This window comes from Hermetia illucens, chromosome 3 (assembly GCF_905115235.1).
Source record: "Hermetia illucens chromosome 3, iHerIll2.2.curated.20191125, whole genome shotgun sequence".
In the NCBI taxonomy this organism is placed as follows: domain Eukaryota; kingdom Metazoa; phylum Arthropoda; class Insecta; order Diptera; family Stratiomyidae; genus Hermetia; species Hermetia illucens.
In genome coordinates, this window is record NC_051851.1 from 35,276,284 (window position 1) to 35,303,863 (window position 27,580).

The 27,580-nt window shown below is 40.4% G+C and overlaps 1 protein-coding gene across 4 annotated transcripts; it reads left to right on the forward strand.

Annotated features, from left to right (window-relative positions):
- The first annotated feature begins 607 nt into the window (after positions 1-607).
- Positions 608-27,472, forward strand: LOC119650745 (probable Rho GTPase-activating protein CG5521). 4 transcript variants are annotated; one of them, XR_005249364.1, is made up of 10 exons: positions 608-1,038; positions 13,666-13,776; positions 13,908-13,925; positions 14,623-14,794; positions 14,852-18,950; positions 19,013-19,627; positions 19,687-20,033; positions 20,095-20,282; positions 20,345-20,417; positions 25,786-25,923. XR_005249364.1 is itself a non-coding variant. In XM_038053820.1 (10 exons), exons 1-9 carry the CDS (start codon positions 933-935, stop codon positions 20,347-20,349), a joined length of 5,661 nt encoding a protein of 1,886 aa, XP_037909748.1. In that variant the 5' UTR covers positions 608-932; the 3' UTR covers positions 20,350-20,380; positions 25,786-25,908. The 4 variants fall into 4 exon arrangements, 3 of the variants coding, with proteins under 3 accessions (XP_037909748.1, XP_037909746.1, XP_037909747.1); XM_038053820.1 differs by having other exon boundaries at positions 20,345-20,380; positions 25,786-25,908; XM_038053818.1 differs by lacking the exon at positions 20,345-20,417 and having other exon boundaries at positions 609-1,038; positions 25,786-27,472.
- The last annotated feature ends 108 nt before the right edge of the window (positions 27,473-27,580 follow it).

Here is a 27,580-nt window from a genome sequence, read left to right on the forward strand (position 1 = left end):
GGGAGCTATATGTAACCAGTGTTGCACATTATACAATGATCATTGCCGTGCCGAGAAGGAACTGTATTTGAAATCGTTGTCTTGCTAAAAAAACGATTGTTCTGCCTAAGCCTTTTGTAACGATCAAAAGGCACAACACATTAAAGTATACTTCCTTTTCATATTCCAGTCAATAAACACCAATCTACTCACTCTGATCACTTTCAAGCTCTAAGTTCACTAATTCCCGCCATCCTACTTGACGAATGCATGTATTATTAATTCTGGAAATGAACGATTTTCTGCTACCCGGACGATTATGAAACGTTGGTACTTACAATACTGTGCGTGTGTTTTAATAGTGCTCATCCGTGTATGTCAGGAAATCTTCTAATATCGCGGCACTTTTGAACGAAGTTTTCTGTTTTCGAAATTCCGCAGGGGGTCCAGGATCAAACTTCAGGCTGGGATAACTGCATTTCCAGATCCAAACCGTTATATTAAGGGGTCATAAAGTACACTGAGTTAATAGTAGCTATTAATATAATAATAGGGCATTATCTTTGATAAAAACATAGCATATTATTTCTGGTAAAATTTTACAGTTTTGAAAGTTCGCTTAACTATTGTCTGAGGACATTCCATCACACCCTGTATTTCGCCGGCTCCATCTTCTCCACCTGTATCCAACATCAGACTGAATTCGAAGCTGAAATGACAGCTTTTCGATTGCCGTCAAGTTCAATGTACTTGTTTCATGGGCGAAGAGTTAAAACGCGTTAAATCGCTGCAAAGTTTCAAGTTTTTAATCCCGAATTGAAGCAAACTCGATCACCGTTATCGTAACTATTGCACAATGATGAGGTGACCGCTTGATGTCGTGAAATTGTCGTGAAAAGTGTGTTTATTTTGTTCGCGGATGTGTGGCGACCTATTAAGAACTACCTACGACGATGTTTACGAAGAAGTCACACATTGACGTGAAAAAGTCAACATTGAAAATCCAAGATTGTAAGAAGGATTCGGCGACTCGGCTCCGACACCTGAAAACAATACTAGGTGAGGATAGTTTGCAAGAACGTCCCCATTCAGAAATTCACGTCCCGCTAGCTCGTGAGCAGAATGGAAGTCAGTGAAAATGGGCCCCAATTCCGGAGCTGGGCAGAGGCTATTTGTTGGCATTCCAGCAACACGTCCGCAATGTAGCGTTGAATAAATTTTCTCAAAGTGAAGTGTGGATCACCTGGAAGAGAGTGGAGTGGCGGAGAAGTGTGAAATGTGTGATAATTCTGTTGTTTATGCTTGTGTAGTTCACCGTGGCGCCCTTCGGCGAGGCGTTCCGTCCAGTCGTGAGTCAGTAGTCAAGTCGATCACCTGAAATGTGTCATGAATGTCGGCCGGGGGGGCAGAGTAGCTTTGTGGGAAAGGCAGCGGGCAAACATAGCGATCACTTGCAGGGCCCAGATGTGAGGCTTGTTTGCGGCCCGTCCAGGTCTCCAGACTAGAAACCTGGTTTCTGACTAGTTCTTCGCATTCCCGCTGTGTACATCTTTCCGCTACTTGCGACTATGGAATTCGCATGCAGAGGCTCGCGAGTCGCTACACATTCACGTAATTTATTACAGGTGAACATATCCATATTTGTGGATAGTGCGAGGGCGCGTAATTGAATATCACTGGCAACGTATAATGCGAGGTGTGCGGGGGGCTGGTTATTGGCGGAGTTGTTTTCACTTATATGCTAATAGAGCGAAAAGCAAACAAGAGGAAACGTTGTACAGTTGGTTTTGAATTGATTTCTATTGATGCAGTTTTGTTTGTTGAATGATTGGCGCAAACAGATGCAGAGGCACGAACTCCAATTGGAATAAATGAGTTTACGCTAGAAATTTCATGGTTCCAAGAAATGTATTTTGATGTTTCTCAGAAAAGTTAACCTCTTTCCACTTGTATCGAAAAATCAACTTTGAAAATAATTGCAGACTACAAAAGAGATAAACATCTTCCCTCGTAAATTTGCATTTGCAATTCGTAGTTTATGAATGCAGTTAAACTTTACCAAAATGGGACTACATGTTATCAAACCAAAACATATATTCATGTGAATCATGGATACATTCGATTTGCTTAGAATAATGGAGTCTTGCACCTTTGATAAAAATTTAGGATGGTTTATGCTGGAAATTATCTTGAACAATAATTGATGTAGTCGTTCTATAGATAACGATTTCCCAAAGTAGATTAAGCTAGTGTCCAAAGAATAATATTGGGGGGGGGTTCAACTCAAGGTATTTACCTTGAATTATGCTGGCCAGTATTCCTGCCACTGTTATTCTTCTTGCAAGTACAGGTAGTGGAAGCTTACTTTCGGTTAGCAATGTGTTCAGATCTTATGTGTTTTGTTTTTGGTTTTCTTTCATCATCATCATCAACGGGGCAACAACCGATATCCGGTCTAGGCCTGCCTTAATAAGGAACTCCAGACATCCCGGTTTTGAGCCGAGGTCCACCAATTCGATATCCCTAAAAGCTGCCTGGCGTCCTGACCTACGCCATCTTTCTATCTCAGGCAGGGTCTGCCTCGTCTTCTTTTTCTTCTTCTACCATAGATGTTGCCCTTATAGACTTTGCGGGCTGGATCATCCACATTCATACGGATTAACCGTAACCTATTGAGCCAGATTTTATCCAAAACCTGACGGTCATGGTATCGCTCATAGATTTCGTCGTTATGTAACCCACGGAATCGTCCATCCGTAGGGGGCCAAAACTCTTCGGGGGTTTCTTCTCTCGAACGCGGCTAAGAGTTCCCAATTTTTCTTGCTAAGAACCCAAGTCTCCGTGGAATACACGAGGACTGGCAAAATCATTGTCTTGTACAGTAAGAGCTTTGACTCTATGGTGAGACCTTTCGAGCGAAACAGTTTTTGTAAGCTGAAATATGCTCTGTTGGCTGCCAACAACCGTGCGTGGATTTCATCGTGGTAGCTGTTATCGGTTGTGATTTTCGAGTCTAGATAGAAATTATCAGTCTCAAAGTTGTAGTCTCCTCTTCCTGTTTGACCAGTGCGGTTTGATGTTGGTTGGTCGGTTTTTGGTGGTGACGTTGCCACCATATATTTTGTCTTGCCTTCATTGATGTGTAGCCCAAGATCTCATGCCGCCTGCTCGATCTGGATGAAGGCAGTCTGTACGTCTCGGGTCGTTCTCCCCATGATGTCGATGTCTTCAGCTTAGACCAGTAGTTGGGTGGACTTAAAGAGGATCGTACCCCTTGTATTTACCTCTGCATCATGGATCACTTTCCCGAAGGCCAGGTTAAAGAGAACGTATGATAGGGCATCCTTCTCGTAGACCGTTGTTGATGTCGATTGGTCTTGAGAGCAGCTTTTATCTAGTCTCGCACAGTGGTCAGGGTCGGCCTAGTCAGTTTTATCAATTTCGTCGGGATACCAAATTCTCTGATGGCCGTGTACAGTTTTACCTTGGCTATGCTATCATAGGCGGCTTTAAAGTCGTCATATTCCAACAGTTTTTCTGTTGCTGATTTACCTGGAGTGAAGCCTATTTGGTATGGGCCGATGATGGCGTATGGGGCTATCCGGCCTAGCAGGATAGCGGCGAATATCTTATAGATTGTACTCAGCAACGTGATACCTTTATAATTGCTGCACTGTGTGATATCTCCCTTTTTATGTATGAGACATAATGCGTTTGTGAAATCGCTTCTCCACTTACCGGAGTTCATGATAGGTCTCTGCGCATGCCCGCGTTCTTTGAGAATGTAACATTACTCGGTATGCGCCATTCTTCCATTCCGTTGCTAGCTTAGATTCATCGTCAAACCAGCCGTTCCGACTCTTTTTGCGGCTGGGACCAAGTATGTTTGTGGCCGTATTTATGATAACGTTCTTCAGGTGATTGTGGAGATCATTTGTTGATGCTTCATTTCCAGGATGTCTGTTGATTGTGGTTATTGCGACATCCATTTCACTTTTATAGGTGTTGCGAAGGTCTGTATTGTGGATGGCTTCAGTGTTAACTCTCACCTGATTGTCAGAGGGGATTGTGGGTGGTGTTGCTATTCGGCTGCACCATGCCAACGAGATAGTGATCTGAGTCTATATTGGCCCCCCTATATGTTCTGACATTCATCAAGGCTGAGAAGTGGCGGCGTTCGATTAGTACATGGTCAATTTAGTTGAAAGTGGTCCCGTCTGGAGAGGCCCACGTTTGTTTGTAGCCCGCTTTCCGCGCAAACCAGGTACTTCAAACAACGATTTCGTGTGACACTGCTATTTGAATGATCCGCAGTCCGTTATCATTTGTATTTTTGGTGTAGGCTATGGGAGCCAACGTATCGTCTGAATACGGGCTTCTTCCCTACTTGGCTGTTCATGAAAGTGTTCTTACATTGATATGAAATTTTGAATTGTGCCGTCATCGTGCGTATTCGATTGCAAAATTTTAGATTTAAATTCGTTAGGTAATCGATTTTCCCAGGCTTGTTTGAGAGAAATCATGGGAAACATCAAAGAACAAATTTGAAAATGAAACTACGAAATTTGTCAAGCCTAGAGTGGTGTCTTGAGTTTAACATGGTTGAAGTTGCTGGCCGGTAAGTTGACAGCTACTTTCACCTCCATAAGGCAAATGAGCGGAATCATGAAGGGTGCTTTGTGTCCATCATAGTTAGGGCTATATGTTGAGTGGTGTTTTGAAAACTTCGCGACCTCACCCAGGTCAGACTTTTAGCAAAGCAACATGACGAAATTGATCAAGATTGATCGACCCCGCTCGTGAAACAGAAATAAGGACCCAAAAGAGATGTCAAAGGCTTCAAGAAGTGTCTGCATCGTTGGAGGTTGATTTATCAACGGGACTATCTATCAGAATTATCCAAAAGAAAAATTATTGGGTTCACTATGAGTTAAAACTACAAGACATTGAGAAACCCCATAGATGATATCCTCCTTAGAATCCTTAGGATAGTCTTCGTCGTTTCGAGGTAGTTTGTTATCTTTCGAAATGCTTACCTTTACTTTTTTAGCTGATTAAGCAAATTTAGGAGATGGGTTTCTTCATATGATATATTATTTTGTCTATTATCGTGCGATGCTAGTGCTAGGCTGTCGCAGCAGAAAGTCCCGGTTCAAATCGCACTGGTGGCAGAGAGTTTTGCATCGTGACTGCACGTCGGTAATCTGTCGATTCAGCTGTGGAATAGTCTTTTCCTGCTTCTTTAGTATTTTTGGGGTTGGCACGTCTTGATCGGTTCCGCCATTTTTCTTTACTAAAGGTCTGATCTAGATCCAGTCGTAAGGTTTTTAAATCACCATCGAGGGTATCAAGCCACCGTTGTTTCTGCCAGCCTTTTGGTTGTTTCCCATCGATTTCGATGTTTAGACCACCATCTTAGCAAGTGAATTCTCGATGCCATCGAAGACGCCTTTCTAGTATTTTTTCGCGATCGGTGCAACCCCATATAGATCCCGGATATCCTCATTTCTGATATGACCATGAGATGTTACGTCACTAGTCCAATGCACCATCTTCGTCTCCATTACCGCGAGGAGCCGTTCAAATCTGATTAATAATCAATGGCGAATGCAATGGTGACCACATTGTCTCCTAGTATACCGGTACAGTCTTGGATGAAATGCTCTAATATGCTCTTATGCCCAGATCCACTCGCCTTTTGGCAAGAACGATATCGTCGATGTCTTCATTAAGAAACTTAAATATTTATATATGTATGCGTATTTCGTAAGTGGCAATTATTTATATGTATTCATTGTGTGAGTCAATGGCCCAACTACCTGTTTGCTGCAGACACAGACAGTCTGCCTGTTGTCTTATACACGGCGTCTGATATCTGAGACAAACTCAGACATTTGCCTGAGACAGGCTCAGACATTTGTCTGATACAGAAGCAGACTTTGTCGGAAACAAATATTTATCTGAAACAGACATTAGCCTGCCTGATGCCTGATATAATCGCAAACATTTGATTTGCAAAAGCTCAGAAGAAGAAGAATCTGTTACGTCTTTGCTTTCAAATGCTTTCTCTTCAACAATTCTTCTTTAGGCGAGTTTATATGTAAATTTGTTTTGTCTACACCTCCAACGCCTTTTAATTTTCTTATTGAATATTAAGTCTGACTCCACCATACATACGTACAAGATGATCAGATCATTAAGCCGCTTATATTTGCTATCCAAGTCAATACTAACATTGCAATACAAGAAAATTTTTATTCGCACTTGGAAATATTAATCCAACAGAATTAGTATTCGTACTCGTAAATACGAATACGGTTGTATTCCCTTTCGGACGTGAGAATACAGCCGTATTTGTATTCACTTGGGTAAATACGAAATTATTAACTTCTTCGAATACGAATATTTTCGTGTTCGTATTCATAGAAAATCATCGTACGAATTTATTCGTATTCGTATTTACGAATGCAAATATGCCCAACGCTGCTCCAAGTAGTGCGCAGGTCCTTTGTGGGTCTTGTTCCTGGTTTGATTCCAGGTTTCTTTATTGGACTTGATGATCGGCAATTGGGCAAATAAAATCATTTCGTTGCTTTACTCGTGGAATCTTTATCATTTTATTCTCTTCGGTACGGTCCTCGTGAACGCTGACCGTCATCATAATAAGGAATGTGGAGACCATCAAATGAGGTTTCGATCAATATATGATCATTTTTCAACTAATAAAGGAGTAGGAACTAACTCTGGTATATATGTTGATTCATGGATTGCACTAATTTTAAATTATTTAAATAACTCTGACAGGCAAACTAGGTTTTTCATTGTTAGTAATAAGCGAATGGAATTCGGGAATTCAGTGAATAGAGTGTGCAGGTCCAACAGTTGAGGACCTAGCGCTGGAAGATGTAGGAAACACTCTCCATAAAATATAATAAATCTGAGTGAAATTATGCGGTGGTTCCAACGATTAATTAATAGAAGTAATGAAAACTTTTTGTTTCTTTTCCGTTGGTGTGCAAACAAGTCTTGTTTGCACTGATGAAGGGAACAAGTGGTTCCCGAAATATCGGTATTTGCAAGAATAAAATACCTACACCAACGGAAAAGAAACAACAAGTTTTCATTACTTCTAATAATAAATCTGTGGCCGACAATGCATATTCAGATATAAGTATATTCAACAAGAAAGAAAACCATCGTTTGATAAAAGTAGTCCAAACATCACATACGGACAAATCTAAACACCATAAGGAACGATAAAACTGAAAAAAATAGATTTTCTTATCTGCAGGTTAACGTTCAAACCTTGACATCAAAAACGTTTTGATTAATTTTTGAGATAAAATTTGATCAATAGAATTTTATATTTTACACTTAATAATGTGAGCTTACACGAAAGTAACAATATGTATATAGATCTTTATTTTCCTGTGTCGCTGAGTTGCCTTGGCGTTATATGAGAAACTGAAAGAAAAATATATCTAGGCCTAGCATTTATGTACGGTGGATTTAATTAAGTCCATAAGATATCTAAGCTAATTTCAAATCGAAATGTTCGTTAAAATTTTTAACTATTTGAGAGTATTTTGTTAGGTTTTTTTGTTGTGGCTACGCACTCCAATGTGCAAAACCGTCCTGAATGTCACAATTGATTTTGTTGCTTTTTAAGGTTTTATGTAAAATAACACCTTATTAAAATAGGTTCACTGTCTGTTTGTCTGTCCGTCTGCCACAATCAATTTTCTCAGAAGCGGTTACATATATTGACATGAAATTTGGTAGAAAGGTTGGAACACATTATAATTAAAAAAAGTCAAGCGACGACGGCTTTACGGTTTCTTACCAGGGCAGAGGCAAATCGTCAGACGCTGCCTCACCTCTGCCCTGGGAGCAGCGTGACCGTAGCGGCTCGCAGATGTTGAATGCTCCTTTATATAATTCGTAAAACACGACATGCCTACGAATTATATTGAGCGCAAATCCGCCTGGTAAGAAATCGTAAAGCCGTCGTCGCTTGACTTTTTTTAAAAAAGTTTGGGTGCAAGCCCTAGCGAGGGGTCCGTGGACCAGAAAAGAAGGAGTAAGTTGCTCCTCAATTGGTCCGGTCCTGCATTAAGTTGATGCGGACTTAGGACCCCCTTCATTCTCAAAACGAACATTATAATTACATTATTCCACGTTGAACTTAAAGGGATCCCCATGCTTGTAAAAGGGAAGTGCGCCGTTTTTTTCACCTGATATAGCCGGTATCGAATGAAGAGTCTTGATTAGTACTTTTCGAAGCTGAAGTTAGTTTTGATATTAGTTGTAAACGGGAGGAGTTCGGGGGTCCGAAACTACACACCCGAGGAATCTGAAACAAATTATTGTGGTCGAAGTATTTGGGATCTAGGTCTCAAATTACTTTTCGTTGCTATATCTGCTCATATTTTGAAAATGTATTGCAATGGAAGCTATGTATAATTGAAAACATCGTGAACCCAAATATTCTTGCAACAAAAATTCACAAAACCTTTCACATTTAAAACGCAGAGCTTCTGGCATCCTATTTGTTTTATGCATGGTGCTGCTAATTAATGGATGTGATTATCTATTTTTGAAGTGGTATTTCTTAGCCAATATTTTTAATTCATCAAAAACTTGTGTATATTTCTTGTTTATATAGTAATGAGCCTGCGCCGTTTTTTTCAAATTCTTGTTCTTTAAATCTGGTTTGTGTACAATGTTTTTTTTTTATCAAGCCATGGTTGTGTGTGGTGTGCGCACCATTCCTGGATAATAGATCTGCGCTTAGGTACTAAAGTACATTTGACAATACACTGTGTGTTAGCTAATTTTCACATGTAAATAATCATTGGTAAGAATTTCGTTATCAATTTCATAAATAGTCACCATAGAATTTGCCAACAAAGGTGGAAAGTTTTGTTGTAGAAGATCTTGCACTAACGAAATACGTTATTAATGCTTGATTAAATTTTTTTAAAATTTTTATCTGTAGTATTTCTCCATCATTTCTGACTATGGCTGCATTCTTTACTAGCTTCGAACGAGCTCGATATCAAATTTTAATTTTTTACTCCTGATTCACTCCGTAAATTCCTGTTTCTTATGATGTAATATTAGTTTATAAAAATTTAATGCCAATGGGATTGTTTTTATTGGAAAATATAGATTACATCCAGAATCAAAAGTGGTGTATCATAAACACTGCACAATATTTTCGTATTTTCATAAAGCTATCAAGAAGTTATTTATCGTTTCTGGAGAATGCGACTTCGCTACTGTTCATGCCTATTACAAGCCTTTTACTTATCAGATAACGCGGTGAATGAGTCAATAATGAACCAAAACAATGCAAGATGTGCAGTGTATAAGCACTGGAAAAAATAATAAAGATTATTCTTACCTTGCCAGCCAAATGATCGATGTCTTCGCTTTCTGAAGATAATTGAATTGAAATTACTGCCGGTAAACGAATCAATCATAAAAATTATCAACGGTAATAACACCGTTATATATTTTTCTAGTAGATAATGGCATTATATCTTGTTATTTAGAATTGTGTGATATAACTTTAAATTGAGGAATTTTTTTTTTGAAATGAATTGCTCTTTCTAAAAAGTATTTTACACTGGATCAGATCAATATTTTCCTTTCATCTGGGAATGTTGGTGTCGTTGTTAATACTGAAGTTTTAAACTTAACAGTTTGTCTCTATAAGTGCTCGATTATCAGAATGGAATTTGTTTGGAGACACTAAGTTAATTGACTTAGTAATTTTATTTCGAATTCAATTGCTGCCATCATCAGCTTAGTTAAAAGTATCAGTTTCTGGGGTACACCAAACTGTAGTATGACCTAAAACAGACCTTCATGTTAGTCTTGTCTTGTCGTAGTCTTGAAAATGTCGAAGAATTTCCTACATATCATTCGAGGCTAGCATCGATTATTTTCCTCAGGATATTGTAGAAAATACACAAATATGTATAATTTCTCCTTTGTCATTTTTTTTAAGGATATTAAGCTGGCAATCTTCTTCACTCCGTAATAATTCAGCTTGGATACGATTTACTCCTTTATTTAATTGCAGATCGTGCAAGATAGCTTGGACTTTTCCATTTGTGTTGATAAGTATACTTCATTTGATGGCTTAATAAATGCCAAAGCTGCTCACTGGCTTGGCGTGTCTATTAGTATCAGCATCTTCTTGAAGCATTACATCCAATTTTCTTGATTTTATTCAAGTTATCCAGAAAATTGAGTTGGTCATCCTTTCAGAGTGTTATCTGTGATTTGTGGCTCCGTTCAAAATGGCTTATAATTTTTTGTTGGCTCTTTTCTTTACTCAACCGGCAATATCATCATCGGGGTTATTTTTTTCTTGCGAGTTATTGCTCGACTAGCAAATGAAATTCATTTTTTCCCATTCACTCAATGCAACTTGCTTCAGCCGTCAAATTGTATACGAAAGAGGTTTTATTCGGGGCACCTTCCTTCCATAAACAACTGAACGAACACAAAAGATTTAAAAGAATGATAAGCATGAGTAGCTGCAATTTCTAATTTGACATCAGTCAGGTCTCTTCCACTTTTAGATCTTCAAAAATCCTGCTTAATATTTCCAGCTACCTTAAAAAATGCGTCTGATACTGATCATGGTATGATGATGATGACGATACTAAACTAATCTTATTGCCTGATCATCTGTTGTTACTCCCCAAAGCGTCGTATAATCTCGTCATATAATCAAACAAGTTGGTTGACGGTTTCGTATAGGCCAGAGGCAAATTAGGCCGAAGTGAATTTTTTGTTGAGGATGCAGGGAGTCCTGGGTCCGCATACCCTTGATGACGGACCGGACCACTTCGGAAGCAACCTATCTCCTCTTCACGGTCTACGGAGCCCTCCTTTTTGGGTTAGACACGGAAGTTTTTCAAAAAAAAAAATAGACAGTTTCGTCTCATCAGACGTTGCAAGAGTCATCCCGAGACTATCTGACATCGTTCGATCGATCATACCTACCTAATCGGCAAAACACTACTACGTAATATCCGGTGTAACATAAGGGTTTTCGAAAGAGAAACCTTTCGACAATACAATCTACAAATGTGAATTGCTTAGCTATACAGGAGAAGGTCCTAAAGTCGATTGCGGAACTTGAAACTAATCTTCAATCGAGGTGGTGTCTTTACCTCAATTGCTACCTGCTCCGGTTCAACAGTCCAAAATATCCGCTCAGCGTGCGACGACACTATTCATGACATTGAACATATCTTCAATTGCCCAGAAACTCCCACATTACTTACCACCAAGGCATTATGGGATCATCTTATTGAAGCAACTACTTTTCTTGTTTACTTCTTTGATAAGGAGGAGGCTGGAACTAAAACTTCTAAACTCAAACTGAATACATACGTACACACATAAAATTGAAGCAACATCAATTAAATATTGCCGGTAAAAAGCACCATAGAAATATTGGGAATGAGTGTATTAGAGGATACTTTTAATATTGGAGTAAAATGACGACACAGATGAAATCGAAGGGCGAAAAATATTTCTGTAAGGACACATTATTCCAACTAATAATATCAAAAATCAACTAAAAGGCTGCTAAGGGGATCCTTTAGTAGGTGGTCATCATATTTTGCATACATCCTAAAATGGAAGAACCGAATTTTCAACTTAATTCATTGTACACCGACAAGAAGTTTAGTTGCATCGAAGTAACATTTCCGAAAAATTTGAAATATGGATTTGGATCCTTCCAAGCTTTACTAATAATATTTTTCCTTTGGATCGGTGGCGTACTTTGTGCAACTTGCAGATTCAAATCAAGTTATAGATGTTGGAAAAAAGTCATTAGGGTTGAACATTTTGTCTATTCTGGCGTTGTTACTATTGCTTTTGATGTTACACGACGTTATAACAGTATTCAAATTTACCTTCGCTATTTTGTTTAAAATCTGGAGTACTAACCACATCGCCAACATAGGTATAAGACTATTGCTTATCCGTTAGAATAGCCGTTGCGGGTAGAGGAAGTGTCATACTCGGCAGCAATTTAGTATCAGATAGCTTGGGGCTGCAGAAAACTCCAAACATACCGATTACATTGTCAATACGGACAAGTTCAGCATTTATTGTTCTTGAAGTTTTGTTCTTTGTTTCTTTTGAAGTTGAATAATGAGAAAAGCACATTACGCCTTTACCGAAATCTCTACGTTGTTTTGTGGTTTTACGGTCGACAGGCGGCTTAATGTTAACAGTACAACTTTTCCATCTTTTGGGCACTCACAAATGTGGTATTGCCTTGCTTTTCTGTAGAAAAATGCTGAAAAGTACCTATTTAACTAAAAAGTACTGAAAAATGAGAAAAAGTACTGAGGTATTTATGAAGTCCAAAAAGTATTAAATTTGGAACCTTTGGTACTAAAAAGACAGCATTATTGAAAAAAACCAATATTTTTTGTTTTAAAGTCAATCAAGATGCCTTAAATATTGTCACTTTTTTAATAAAAATTAATTTCGTCAACAGATGCTATTACAGGATGTGTAGGGTATTTGAAGACAACTTTAGAGTAAAACTAATTAGCCTAGAGTGAATGAAACTTAACGATTTTTTTACACAACATTAACTTGTTATATATCGATAAATTCATTCAATAAAATTTCCATTAGCTGCAATAACCTCCTCGATCCGGGTCCGGAAACGATTGCATGCTAGAATCAAATGCTCCTTGTTCATATTGACCATAACGGTGTTAATTGTAGCCTTCAGAGAAGAAATAGTGTTATGAGGATGTTTGCTGATTTCACGCTCAACTACGCCCCATACGTAATAATCCAGAGGATTAAGATCTGGAGAGCTAAGGGGCCATAAATTCGGTGTTATGTGTTCATGGAAATTTTCAGCCATATAATCTTGTGCCGCCATCGCTTTGTGTGAATGAGCAGAGTCTTGTTGAAAGATGTATGGGCTGTCACCGCGAACACTATCAATCCAGGGTTTCACTACTGTCTCTAGAACCTCGATGTATGCAGCAGAATTCACTCGAAGTCCTTGAGTGAAGAAGTGAGGTGGCATGATATGTCCTTTGTTGGTCACAGCACCCAAAAACATAACAGTAGCTGGAAACTTCGTGTGCATGACAACAGGAACCTCTGTAGGATCGTAACATAGCCATCTGTCATTTCTGCGGTTGACCTTTTAGTCTTGGTTAAAATTTTTTTCATCAGAAAAAAAACCATAACATCTTAGGCGCTTCAGGGTGTTTAATGTTGTTTAGAAAGCGTTTTGATCGGATAACTCGCTGTACCCGTGTTTGCTTCGACATAAACTGTCGTCTGCACAAAACGTAGGATTTGTACCGGAGATCTTCTTGGACGAATCGACGGATAAGACGGTCAGAAACATTAAGCTTCCTCGCATTGATTTTGAAGGGTCGGGAAATTATAGCGACATATATGCATGACCTCAAATGCCGTACGCACCCTGTGTTTTGATCGCTTTAGAATACCCATGTTATCATTTGAAGTGACATTTCTCAGAAACCTTTTAGTAAATTGTTTACATTTTACAATTGTGTTAAAGGTAATGACTGAACATGCATTCCATACCCATTTACAAATTATGTATACTGACTCACCTTAGACCTGGACTGAATTATATTTTTTATTTTTCAGATTTTGTTGACATTGATGAAGCCAAATCGCTATTCGAGACTAACTATAGCCATGTCTACTACATTTTGTATGATACTTTCGTTCAAGCTGAAACTAATCTAAGGCAAAGAGGTAAGTTTAACTTTTAAATCGACACCTGCGCAATATAAGTCGACTTGAATATAAGTTCAATAACCAATCGAAATTTTGTGTACTTTACCAACTGAATAAAAAAACTTTTTCTAAATTTTTATTGCTGACAGAATTAGCGTTCCACCTCGGTAAGTTTATAGAATGTTTACTGCCAAAAAGAAGTTTGTTTGCAGTGATGTTTGATTATGTCCTTAATCGTTCCGCTTGAATTTGATACGAGTAAAATTAGATTTGCATTTTAGATTTCGTTATTAGTTTTGTGACGATCATTACTCAGAAGTAAAGATTGTACATACATATGTACATAGATCTATTCATATTTGATTGCAAAACCTACAACAGTTACTTAAAATAAGATTTCTCCAGAATTCTATTTAATTTCTTAATATCTTCATGCTCACACAACGTTATGCATGCTTCCCTAGTACAGTTAATCTGCTATTATAATTCATCCAGTTTCAACTGGTTTACTTTCATAACTGAAACCGGCCTTTTTTGTGAACCATTCTTGTTATGAGAGTCTAGTCGTCACTTCACATGAAAAAGCTCATATAATCGCTATCCTCATCACGCAAAAGGAATGTGGTACCTGGATATTTTAAAAGCAACGCATTCACAATTAGGATCTGAAAGGTCATTGCAATCAGCGAACCATTCTTTTGTAAATAAAGTGCGGGTTTACGCGATCATTATCCATCCCCGTATTTACTTTTCCTCCATAAAACCTTGTCTTGTTTGGAATTCACCTAACCTGACTTAAACCTAAAACAATTCTAGACAATTTGATTCCTAATTGCGTATTTTCGGTTTTCTTGTTCCCCACAGTTCATAAAGCTCACAGAGAAGAACTTGACGGATCACTATGGCTCCTCGAGAAGATCCTTTGTTTTCTACCAGAACTATTGGCACGCCGTTGGCAATGTCATTCGCTCAGTCGATTAATGGGAAAATTGTTGCACACTGGAAACAGTGCCAAATTGCGAAAAGACGGAGTCAGGTAAGGGCAATTAATACATTTGTTTGATTTAATTTCGGTAACATCTTGATACTGTAGATATTTTCTGCTATGGTACCAAGCACTTGGAGATAATGCTCCTGCAGAAGTGCATGCAATGTTTGCAGAGCTCGTTCCCGGGCTAATGACACCGCACAAAGGATTAAGTGGCCCATCAGAAATTGAATTTTCAGCTGGCGATATATTGAACCATCCGAACATGAAAGGTGACCTCGGTGGATCGGTATTCCATGATACAAGCGTCCATCCTGTACAGAGCGGCGAAATTTGCCCACTATTGCCTCCATCAACGAATGAAAGAACTGCCGCGCCAGATCCACGAGATGGTGTTGAGATCCTCTTAAATTCGATGGTTCACACTGTGGCCTGTTTAAGATGGCGTGAGAATACTATTCAAAAGCATATGAAAAGCTTTTCATTCCTTCTGCAACGCTTCAAAGAAGTTTATTTGCCTTTATTTTGCCCCGGATTCGATTATGAAACGTCGATTTATAACCCAAAATTAGATCTACCTGCAATGCGAACAATTCACAAACGCGAAGAAGTTATGAGTTGTTGTGTGGTTGTTCTAATCAACTGGATCTCACGATTCACGCATGAGAAACGGACAAATAATCGCCTTGACAACATCCAGATTGATGACGACACCTCAGATCATTCGAGTTTCCTTTCCCATATGAAATATTTAGGCTTTACCCAAGATCAGATTGTGCGCGATGTATTGTATTCAACAAGGGATAATATAAATTTCGTCCATGAAGTCTATCGTCAAGCGTTCCTTCTTGGTTTCACATCAAAATCGCAAATAGAGGCGATGCGCACGGCAATTGTGGTCTACCGCGATTGGATGGCAGGCGATCCACCACCACCTTTTCTTCTGGAGCCTGAAGAAAATCCCTCAGAAAATGGAACTCCGCCACGTGGCCAACGGCTGCGCACCGATTCTTATGTCGGTGCGATAACCAGAGAGAATCTCATCATTCGCGCAGGACTTCAAAATTTCCTCCAAGTTTTTGTTACGAATGCAGCTAACGTTTTTCTCGTTAACACTAGTCATTTGAATATTTCAATTCCATCCAAGTCACGAGACTACCGTTCATCACCTTTGAACGAACAAACCGATATTTGCAAGAAGGTGTTAAATGTATATCGGACGATGGTCATGAACACTCCAATGGAACCGAAGACTTGGGAGCAGTTGCTTATAGTTTTGCTCCAGATTACATCGATAATACTGAATCAGCCGCAACCATCGAATTCGAAATCCAGCAATTTGGGTGGTCGCCTCGGGCAGGCCATCTTTCAAACTTTAATTGTGACTTGGATTCGAGCTCATACCAATGTTCCGGTGAATGTGCACCTATGGGAAAAATTCTTGGGTGTTTTGACATCGTTGACGCATCGTGAAGAACTCATCATAGAGTGGGATAAAACAATGCAAACGTTAACTCGCGTGTTGGCCCGCTATGTCTACAATTTGAATCTTCAGGACTTACCCCTTGATCGTCTAGCGGAAAGCAAAGGTAAACGAAAACGCTTTGGCAGTGTTTGGCAATCATCTTCGTCAAAAGAAAGCCGAGGCCTAACTTCAGCACAATCAAATGATCAGAAACGCAACATTTCGGATGATCAACAACGAGAGGATATTTCCGGACCCAGCTCGACAAATCATCACAGTTCTAGTCAACATAGGAGTGCACCAGGAACTCCATCGCTTAATCGCAGCTATAGTGAAGGCAGCCTTGCACCAGCTCGAAAATCACGCGCTCGTAGACGACAAAAGGGATCGCTCAAAATTCCAACGCTTCCAACAAGTGTTGAACACTCCCTGAATCTGATGTTGTCGCATTCGCCGGTTGAAATAAGCATCAGTACAGAAACATTGAACTCTTCTCGTTTATCACATCATGGAGACAGCCTCCGTCGGACAATGTCTTTGGACACATTGCAAGGTAACAAAAAGAGTCGCGAAGTAGCAGATGATGAAATAGAGAGTGGTCGAGCTTCTCGTTCACCCTCACCTACAGCCTCCAGCGGAATCGAAGGAGGATCAATTAAAGATTCGCCAATGCAAATAGACGTGTTAGCTGGAGATGGATCAAGTGCTGATGCACCAGATGAGTCCATTTCTTCTAGTGGTCGAAGATCAATAATTTTAGGTGGCAGCGCTAGTGGTTGGCTCCCGGATGTGGCAGCTATAATGTGGAAGAGGATGCTTGGTTCATTGGGAGATGTTAATTCCATTCCAAAACCCGAACTTCATGCACAAGTCTTTAAATATCTGGTTGAAATGACAACAAATTTGATACGAATCAAGAAGAACCAAGGCATTTCCACCGACAACCAAAGCACTCCCCCTCCACCGGATTTGATTCCACCAGTAGGAATTGCTGCACCCTGGTGTTATGGGGCCCTACTCCTCGACTCGCACTTCAAAAAGGGTAAATTGTGGGCCTTGCAGTTGCTTTGTATGCTGGCGAATCATAAGGCGGTGACGGGATCAGAGCAACTGCCACTTTTCTATAAAGTTCTGCACACTTCGCTAACTGGGGAAGATAGAGACATGCTCTATGCAGTCCTCAAGCACCTAGAGGGTTCAAGATTTTTGAGCCTGCTTCTTCCTGGTCACACTTTGTTGCTACTAGATCTAGTTCACGCTTCTGCTATTCTGTTAACTTCGTTCGAAACGGGCAAGCACACTCCACGCGCTGAAGTTGCTGGTCTGCTTGGATCATTGCTATGTTTCCCACAATCTGTCCTTCCAAAGCCGGTGCTTCAACCATCCGAACAAATGGACCTCATGGAGTGTCCAGACATACAAGATCATATACTAAATATAGTTCTACGTTGTGCCCGCCGCGAACCGTCCTCGAAAGCTCGATGCATTGCCCTTTGTCAGCTTGGACAATGGGTTCTACTTAAACTGTCTCGACCAACGTATCAAAAGCGTGGATTCTCGCAGGCTGTTCCACGTCCTGCAAGCGCTTCGAACAAAGAAAGTAATATGACGTTCAACTCTCGAATCAAGGAAGTTATCCAAGTTCTCCTGCAAGCTTTACAATTTAAACATAGAACTATAGCGATTGCTGCTGCTGATGCCCTTAAACTTTGTGCAGAGCGAGGCAAGGAATTAGCGTCAATTGAGAGGTTGCCGCATTTGATAATAACTGCAATTTGCACAGCGTTGGAAATTCAAAACGTTTTCAATCCTAAAGATGCGGATAAAAATGTCATCACTTCGTTGATTCTATGTCTTGGAGAATTTTGTATGGCATTTCCCTTGAATTTACTTCTGGAGCCAGTTGCGGACGATAAAAACGAGAGTTTGATGTTAATTGTATTGCGGGTCCTACACAATGTCGCTGCCGGGTCAACTTCAGATAGAATTAAACTGCTTACAGCTGACGAAGACTTCGACATGCTTATTACGCTGGATGATGTCTCGGATGGAAAGGCGATAGAAGCCACATACCAAACATCTGAAACAACGAATAATTGTAAACTTGCAATACGATTATGCGCTAAAGCTGTGGCATTGCATCTGGTCACGCACTTGGGTCATTTCCCCATGGGAATCGGAGCAGCCCGCTTAAGTTCGTTGGTGGAAGAGCAAGATGATGCGAATTTCGGAATGATCCAATCGACTATGGTGGATCAAAAGAGTACCACTCGTGATTCCGTGGAACTCTCTGCACCGCAAGTGCTAAACGCCCAATATATCCAATTGTTTATGTTGACCAGTGGCCTTGTAGCAAGTTTCGTCGAATTGCCTGCCTTAAAATTACCGGGTGGTGGTGCTACTGCGGGGTTAGTGACGGCCGAGAAGCAAGTTCGAGTACTTCTTCGTGATTTGAGTGGTAAAGCTTGTTGGGATGCATCTATTCTGTATAGCGAACCGAAGAGTTCGGAACCCAAGTGCCAATCTAACGAAAAGATGGACAATCAATCAAATCCGAGGTCATTCCATCTGGGAAAAACAAATAAGCTTTTGCCAAGTAGTAACGGGGTTCCGTTGGATCCGCTAACATCTACAGTAGGAATTGAAATCACATCTGCACGGCATACATTACGACATAGGCCTCCATCACAACTGCCCACTGCTCAGGACATAGCACCGGATCTCGACCAGTTGGATGATGTAAGTTTTGACATTTATTTTCCGTTGAAAATGGAAATTGTAAGGTAATTGCTCTATTCTAGCTCCTACAATACATTGGTCACACCAGCCCTGAATGCCTAGCGAATGTGTCTTCAAATTTAAACATGCCTGGTCCAAGTCCCTTGGGTCCACAATTGGAAGCCCAAACGATTTCAATAATCCTCAATCAGCGTAATGTGGAACAGGATTACATACATAAGCAAAACCAAGCGTTGTTAGGCGGCCGCGATCGACCGTTGATGATAGATAAACGATATGACAGTTTATCATACGAATCGGCAAATACGAGTCTCTCTAGGACGGACATACCGTTCCAATACTGTCGCCTTCTATTCAGTCACTTGGGCCTGGCTGGTTGGGAGCGGCGTACACGGACGCATCTACTTAAGCGCACGGAAAAATTACTCCGAGAACTTCGCAACGTTGATATTCAAAAGTGTCGTGAGACACATAAAATGGCTGTGATATATGTAGCATGTGGACAGGAGGATAAGAATAGCATACTAAAAAATACATGCGGGAGTAGTACTTATGAGATGTTTGTGTCAGCTTTAGGATGGGAAATAGAATTGGAATCGCATAATGGATTTCTGGGTGGTTTGCCGCGGCAAGGTTGTGGAGCTACTGCGCCTTATTTTGCGACACCATTTTTGGAGGTAAGCTTTTGAAATATGACAATTGATTAAGACGCTTGTCTACGTTCGGCTTCAAACAGGTCATATATCACGTTGCAACTCGTATGCCCAGCGATACACCCGAATCGACTTTGTCAAAAACAAGACATTTGGGCAATGATGAAGTGCATATTGTGTGGAGTGAACATTATCGTGAATATCGTCGAGATATCCTACCAACAGAATTTTGTGATGTGCTCATTGTGGTCTACCCACTTAAAAATGGTCTTTTCCGAGTGACCGTTAACAGGAAACCTGATGTACCATGGTTTGGTCCTTTGGCAGATGAAAGTGTTGTGAGTGGAACGTGTTTAGCGAGTTTGGTTCGAGCAACAGCAATCAACGCGAGTCGAGCGAAACGGTCATCATTACCATTTTTCCAGCAATAGTAAGAATTGAAATCCTGATGCTTGGAGTCATATGGTTACATTGGTTTTTTGTCTTAACAGCTATGAGGAACGCCACAGATCACTGGATACTGTCTCGAGCCGTTACAAAGAGAGTACCACCTTTGAAGAGTTTGCAACGAGAGTTTACAATCCCATTCCGTCGTCTTTTTCAACACTTGGTAATCAATCCGTAGGGGGTGCACCTTTAGCAGCAGCGCTTATTGATCATCATCGCTCTTCACTAAAAGGTAAGTTGGCATCGATTTCTATGGTTTTATCAATTTAATATTCGTTTACAATTGGGAAATAGATTAATCGCCCATTGAATCAGTGTCAAAGAAGACGAGTAAGTGTTAAGCCAGAGTCTGTAGGAAGAGGAAACGGTAAAGTAGTACCAGTTGTATTACATTCAAGTGATCGTCCCAATTGCTTACTCACCTTTTAACCACATAATTGCCTTGAAATCGCTATCAAACTAATTGCTTGAATTATTTTGTCCACTGCAACTATGTTGTAAGAACTCAAAACCCTACCTTTCGCATATGTGATCACGTGAGTCATTTTGTCTTGAAATGTTTGAAGCAATTGTCTATTCAGATATTTATAACACTCTAGTGTGTTGCAATCTTTTCGCGATGTCGCCGCTAGCTCAGGTCAGTAAATATCGTGTTTCTAATAAAGTACATGTTGTTGAACTCTTTCCATGTGTGGTCTCTACTAAAAGGGTTGCATCGCGCTTAATATTGTGTCGCCCGCCCAATTGAATTTTACAGTTTTCGTCCGAAGCAATTCAATATCCTGCTAATTAGATTTTGTTCGTCATTATAATGTATATTCTCCTTTTCATTCATTCTCTTTAAACAGAGCCAGCATTTCAGTGGAGTTATGATCTTTGTTAGCTTTTCCCTTCATCTATTCAGATTAACCGTGTTCTCCTCTTAATATCTCAAATGTAGTGTTCGATTATCTCGCCAACTATGGTGAACGCAAATATCTGAATATGTCTTGAGATTTTTATTTATTTATTTAACGGACAACGAACAGATTAAACTCCAATTACTTGTTGTCCTCAGGAGGAGAAAGGAGCAATAATCTTATCCTATGCTTGAAATTACTTAAAGTAGAGAAGTTAAAAGGACCAATCTGTTGTGCGTTGTAATTTCGACAAAGCCTAGGAATCGGGGAATGGGAGTAGACTTCGAGCTCTGCAAAGGGCACATTGAAAATGTCTGCGTTACGCGTCTTAAAAGATGCAGGATGGCAGGTGATGTCGTTAGCGGCGGAAAAGTCCATCAGACCTGAGGAAAGTTTAAAAAATGTGCATAAATCCAGGTGGGATCTACGCTTTTGTAGGAAGAGGAGGTTCAGAAAGGGGAGGCAGAAGTGGTAGTCCACACGAGGGAAGCTTTCCTTAAAGAAGAGGGAACGGGTGAATTTACGTTGCACATTTTGAAGGGCAAGACAATCACAGTTACGGGAAGGTGACCAGATCACGGAACGGAACTCGAAAGTATTCCTCACGAGGGAATTGAAGAAAGCTAAGGAGGGTTGAATGGAGTCAAAATCAGAGGAGGAGCGAAGTTTAAAGCCTGACAATTTTGCTGCTCGATTGGTGACTTCAAGGCAATGGGTGTCAAAGCGGAGCTTATTGTGTAAGTGAATCTCAGGTCTCGAGTGGAATTTAAGCATGATAAGGAATGTCCGTTAAGAGAGTAGGAGAAAGAAGTGGGTGCGGATTTAAGCGAGTTGCACATAGAGTAACACTTTCTGGCGTTTAGCACTAACCAACGAACCAGACTGTCTAGGTTAGATTGAAGGGAAACACAATCCATAGGCGACGATATAGCGGAAAACAGCTTAAGGTGGTTGGCATAGAGCAAACAAGGCAAGTAAGGGGGGGGGGGGGGAGGTCGTTGATAAGAAATAAAAATAACAAAGGGACGCCAGAGGAGGGAGAAGGGGCAGCCTTTCGCTACGACAGCCCAACGCTCTAATCACTTGAGCCATCCGTCCATGAATGGGTAACTCAGAAAGGGGGACAGGCACATTCATTCGTTCTCATGAACTCTACATGATCTAGTTTCCTGATAAGGTCCTTTCTATTCTTGATGGTTCCAGCGGGTAGTTCCCTAATTCCTTAAACCTACTTAAAAGCCAATGACACTATTTTGTTCGGACGCATTTGCGGCTATTATAATTTCCTGGAATTCGTTGCCAGGTTCGCAGATATTAGATAGACCCTTTATTCTTGGCAGTACGGGGTTGGGTATCCTTACGTTCGCTGGATTGTTGATGGTGTAGCGGCATTCTTCCGATATTTTTTCCACCCGTATGATTGAATCCATTATAACTACCGTATTTCCTTTGTCCACTTTTAAATAAAACTCCAGTTTGCCTTTCAGTTCCTTTATGATTTTTCCTTGTCTTTGCACTATGTGTAGTTCCTTACAGACAGGTTTACTCGACGAGAAGAGGACGCCTTTAACAGGCGCGGTTGTTGGAGTGCAAAGTTTAAATTAATGTACAATAGTTCAAAAAATATCTAAAAACCTTAATTGTTTTTTTTTTTGGATAGAGTAAGTAGGTGAATGCAAGTGTTGGACTCACGCAATGGTACTTCTTCTAGCTAGCCTGGAACTGTTTGTCACATTATTTCAGGCTAGCCCCCGAACTCTCCCGCTTTGCGGAGATTTCTTTTACCAACGGGAAGAGAGAGGGGGAGGGAAACTGTCAGTTCAAGGAACCGCTTGCCATTCGGCTCCTCCAAACGGTCGAGCTCTATTTTCTTTGCAACGAAAAGAATCCAAATGTAATGCGCAAAACGGCGCCACCTGTCGCTCCTCAGTATCTCCACGAAAATGTTATCTAGAGAGAGATTCCCTGTGTTTAAATAGAGGTGTTGACGATTCCCATCCCACTTTCCACAAGAAAAAAAGTGTGATGGGCGTCGTCCATTGTAAAACACACAATCCGGAGATCGTGACTTTCCAATCTTGTGCAGCCAAGACTGAAAACCTCCATGCCCACTTAAGAACTAGGTAAGGAAATAGTCAGTCAACTTATGCTTTCGATTCAGCCATGCACCTGAGTTGCCAATGAGCCGCGCAGCTCACCTGCCTCTAGTTTCATGTTGCCAATCATCTTGCCTCCCATGGCTCTTCTCCCTTGCGCTTGTATATGGCTTTTGGTTCCTTAGCAAGAAGGGCAACGAGGGTCACTCCCGCAATCACCATCACGGTCGATTCAGAGACAGTGCGGTACGCAGACGCCACTCGCAAAGCGGCCCGTCTCTGTACTTGCGCGAGACGGTTACGATATACCTCCTTGCCAAGAGCTTCATAGTATTGCTCTGCGCGGTAGAGCAGGGCAGACTGCGTTGAACTTTTCAGGAGACGTCGCCTGCTAGATGTAGTACCCCCAGTATATGCCATCTTTTGCCCAAAAAACTCATCTTTGAGTCAAGAGTCAGTCCAGGGTACTTATCGTTGGTTTTGACTCGATTATCAACTCGCCGAACGATATGGGATGCAGAGTCGAAATTCTCTTTTCAGTCAGGACGACTACTTCGGTTTTTCCAGTGCAAAGTTGAAACCATGAGCAGTCATCCATCCGCTTATTCGTCGTATCAATATGCCAATTCTGGTTTGCGCCTGTTCGACAGTGCGTCCAGCAACAAGCGCCGCGACATCATCAGCATAACCGACCAGGCGCGACTCTTTTGACATGTCGAGTTTTATTAGACTATCATAGGAAGCGTTCTAGAGGTCCACCACTAGGATGGATCCCTGCGCTACGCCGACGTGGCTTCCATCCTCCCCTGACCCTCTTGTATTTCACAGAGCAGGGAGCAGTTCCTCAGATAGTCCTTCAATATCCGTAAGAGATAGGTCGGCACGTGAAAAGTATTGTCTAGTGTGTCTAGAATGTCTTTCCATCTAAATAATTTTCTGACGTCAAGCGTTACGAGGAGCACCACCCGTCGAGCTTGACGGCTATGTGTCTTCGGTCGGCGAACGGCATCCACGACTTGCATGACAGCATCAACTGTCGATTTCCCTGTTCTAAAGCCGAACTGTCGTGGAGATAAGTCTCCGCAGTGCGCATCATACCAGCGAGTCTACTTCTGATGAGCTTTCCGAGCACTTTCCCAGCAGTGTCAAGCATACAAAGTGGGTGGTATGAAGACGGCAACTCAGGGTCGCCTTTCCCTTTGCTGATTCGCGCAAGCCTCGCCACCTTCCGAAAAAATGTTGGAACACAAGTTTGTATATATCTGCTAGGATACCATCGGGTCCTGGCGCCTTCTTGTTTTTCGTACTTCTTTTATTGAGAAAAGTGGGCAGTCCTCAGCATTGTCCGCGTCGAGGTCATCATCGCGTACGGGGTGCGCAGGGAATAGTGACCTTACAATGCGGTCCATTTGCACAGCCTTAAGTGAACAAGGTTACCACAGAGCCCCGATTTTCCGGGTTACCAGTTTGTAACCTAGCCCCCATGGGTCCCCATTGATCTCCTCGACCAGTTCCTGACAGCAGCGAGTTTTGCTCCTGTTTATTTGCTGCGGGGTCTCCTTCTGGCTGATCTTTAGTTCGTCACTATGGTACATGCCTCCTCCCAGTCGTTTAGACGTTGTGTCAAGCGGTGGAGTCTGTGACATTCCTTTCTAAACTCTTCAATTTTCGCCGTCCACCACCACGCTACGCCTTGATGCCCTCCTGGAGATGAAAAATCCGCAGGCCGTCGTTATCAGGCTCATAATTGAATTGACAGCTGCAGCGCCCAGTGCGAACCCATCTATTCCAAGAGTTTCAACAAATCTCCTGTTGTTCACTTTCGCGACGTTCCATGCAAAGAAAGAGCGCACACCGAGAGTTTGTGTCTACCTTAGTTGATTATATACTGAGGCGCCTATTTTTATTTTTGACTACTTTTTTTACATTACATTCGTCGATTGGGCGTCATTTTTCTGGTTTGCATTATTATTTTTGTTTTGGTTTTATTTATTCGTAGGTCGATTCGCTTGCTCTCTTATCAAGGTTTATAAAGATTTTTTTCTCAGATGTGAACGATCGTGGCATAATGCTGGATGTCGTTTGCGCAGATCACTATTTGGTTGAACTTGTAGAGGAGCGTGCCTTTGATATCTAGCGTGAGCTTCCGTATGGCGTGATCTAGGGTCAGATTGATAAAATTGAAGCCATTGCCCTGTTCTAATCCGTTCTCCATCTCGAATGCGTCTGCCAAGTTTTTGTTGATCCTGATCTTATACTGTAAAGAGGTCGATCATTGATTTTTATCCCGTTTTGAAATTTAATCTTGAGTATGAAGCTTCTAGGGCGATTAGGCATTTCATAAGCTGCCTTCAATGCGTATTAATATAAAAGCCAAAATGAGGGGACCTCTGTACTTTGTTACTGGAAATGTCCAATCTCCAGCCTCTGCAAGCTTAGTTTTCTTAGTCACTTTTAGTAGTGGCAAAAAGATACCGGACACAAAAATGATGTATACACCCTTGATAAAATTTGAAAATATTACAAATGTAACAGCACCAGATAGTATTTGTAAATACACCTTCATTCCATAGTTCACTGGTTTCATTTTCATACATAAAATAATAAACTAAATTATTGAAACTTGATTGCTCTTATTTTATAGTAAAATACGAATTCACGTGCTTTTATATGTTGAACTATCATCTTCCTTATTTTAAAACTACTTAATTGCTCTTTATTTCTTCTCTTCCATTTTTAGGCTGGCATCAACATTACGATACGGCTCTGAAAGACATCGCCCCAACACAAACCGTTCTGGCACCCATTGAAAGTTCATCACCCCGCCCACTAAGGAAGCTGCATCCCTTCAAATCGGTACCAAGGAAGATTGCTTCTCACCAACAAGGAGGCACACCACCGGAGAGTCCGACTTTGCCCAATCGTAAATTTAAATAGCATTTCTTTCGGTAGTTGTCTCTCGATTCTTTCCCTCGATTGCTCAGTATATTGACTAATAACATTCCAAGATCGAGTGATTGAGTGGATAAGGGCGCGAACTTGTTTCCTCCAGTTGTGTATGTGATACCAGAGCATCAAATTTTCAATTCCTTCGATAATAAGCGATTCAAGAATTTCCCGTCTGTTCATTCCTCCGGCCTTCGATCGATGCTGCACAGCTCGCAAGTGCGAAACTACATTTGTAAAGTAGTTGCACCTAAAGTTTATGTGATTTAATTTCCATCGTAGATGAGATTCCTTGTGAAAATCGTGAATTATCGAAAAGCTATTTTTTTACTAGATATTGTTGAACAATTTTTGTAAAGTCTTGAAGTTAAACTAACCATGTACATACATACAGATCGGTCTTTCCTCGGAGAGTGCTCAGTGAGCACAATTATACGAGATTTCCAAGTAGATGTGCGTCTGCAACTTATGATATAGAATAAATAGATGTTCGTGACGAACGGTCTCGTTCATAATCATTACCTCTTACGGAATCAGATTTCAGAAAGTTTATCCAGCGATCTTCAATTCGCGTGTTTGAGAATTCCCTTTTAAAAGTAATAAATCAAGTAAGCAATCGCGTATCTATTTAAATACTTACATTTACGTTATTTAACTAAAATTAAGCATTAACTCATTAATTAACTTATCGACACGCTATTTATCCGTATGAATCGTCATACAGCAATTATAACCATACTTAAAATAACCTTTTCCTCTACATATAATGTTTATGTATTTATATAAATTTAAATCAAAATGATTGCTAGAATTGATCTTTTATCAACAGACTAATATCATCGCGTATGTGTAAGCGAGATGAGGGTAGCACATATGATGTAAAAAATTATACCTAAAATTAAGCTAAAAGTATAAAAACAATATGTTAACAGTATTAAACATAATACAATCGAGCTCTGTTCTTGAAATTACGGAAAACAAAAAGTTCGTCATATTTTCTATGTAAAAAGGAATGAGAATCGTCAGATATGATCCAGCTTCAAAATGTTCAATGTATGCATGAGTGAGGTGTTGGATATGGCATGTAAAGTAGCTGGGAAAGCAAACGAGAACAAGGAAGAGAATAATTTGTACAAATTTCATACCAGTCAGGAAAGTTAACTGTAAATGTGTTTCATTAGTTTTTCTCGTTATCACGAGCAATCGGCTATTCTGAACAAAAAAGGAAGCAAAAGGAAACTATCCAAGGCTTTGTTATGTTATACACTCGGAAAAATACATATAACACATAATTGCTTTCAACGTTAATGTTATAATTTAATTTTATTTAATATATTGTTTTTATTTTCTTGATGATCCATGCTGGAATATGTTAGTGAAAACAAAAGCATACTTAGTTTACATAACATTAAACAAACATTTATTTAAAATGTACACATCTCTGCAATATATGGAAATAAATATATTAATTATTTTAAACAATAAAATGTCGTTTTTCATTCTCTTAGTCAATTACTTCTTTTGTGTCTGGATTGATGAGTGGTTAGGGCACAAGGCTGTCGTACGGAAGGCCGCGGTCCAAATCTCAC